Source organism: Penaeus monodon, chromosome 20, assembly GCF_015228065.2.
Source record: "Penaeus monodon isolate SGIC_2016 chromosome 20, NSTDA_Pmon_1, whole genome shotgun sequence".
Taxonomy (NCBI): Eukaryota; Metazoa; Arthropoda; class Malacostraca; order Decapoda; family Penaeidae; genus Penaeus; species Penaeus monodon.
Genome location: NC_051405.1, coordinates 46,406,005 through 46,406,545, shown reverse-complemented (window position 1 = coordinate 46,406,545; position 541 = coordinate 46,406,005). Strand labels below are relative to the sequence as shown.

Here is a 541-nt window from a genome sequence, read left to right as displayed (position 1 = left end):
ATAGGATTATCATTGGCGGAAGGAGAATACTTGTTTTGGCCATCAACATCAATTGAAATCAAAACTACCAGTTAAAAAACAGAAATGTAGGACCTGATTGGAGAATTAGGGAATAGTACTTAATTTATTTTGGTAAATAATTACCAAGTACCTAATATAGATCAATTTAATGTTCTATAATTCATTCTTCCTTTCTTTTTTCAGTTGTCTGCTACTTTATATGCTATTATCTATAATCTGTTCTCATTTGTTTCGCTAGTTTCCCTAATTTAGCCTCTCTTCACAGGACTTGGCTGACTGGGAAAAGTTGAAAGATGAAGAACGACACTTCATTTCTCATGTTCTTGCATTCTTTGCAGCCTCGGATGGCATCGTTAATGAAAACTTAGTCGAGAGATTTTGCCAAGTGAGTATTTCTGTTCTCTCCTTGACTATTGCTTTGCTCATTGTGCTCTATTTTGTGTGCGCTCCAGTCTGGTTGTGCAAATAAATAAGAATGAATATGTATGTTTATTGCGACTACATGTGTGGATGTTTAAAA

General features: G+C 34.6%; 1 protein-coding gene across 1 annotated transcript in view; it reads left to right on the top strand.

The window, feature by feature from the left end:
• Positions 1–541, top strand: part of LOC119585884 (ribonucleoside-diphosphate reductase subunit M2-like) — a gene marked incomplete at its 5' end in the record, with an annotated part of 5,479 nt that overhangs the window by 3,889 nt on the left and 1,049 nt on the right. Inside the window, 1 exon segment of the mRNA XM_037934614.1 lies at positions 287–406. Within this exon segment, the coding sequence (XP_037790542.1) occupies positions 287–406 (120 nt within the window).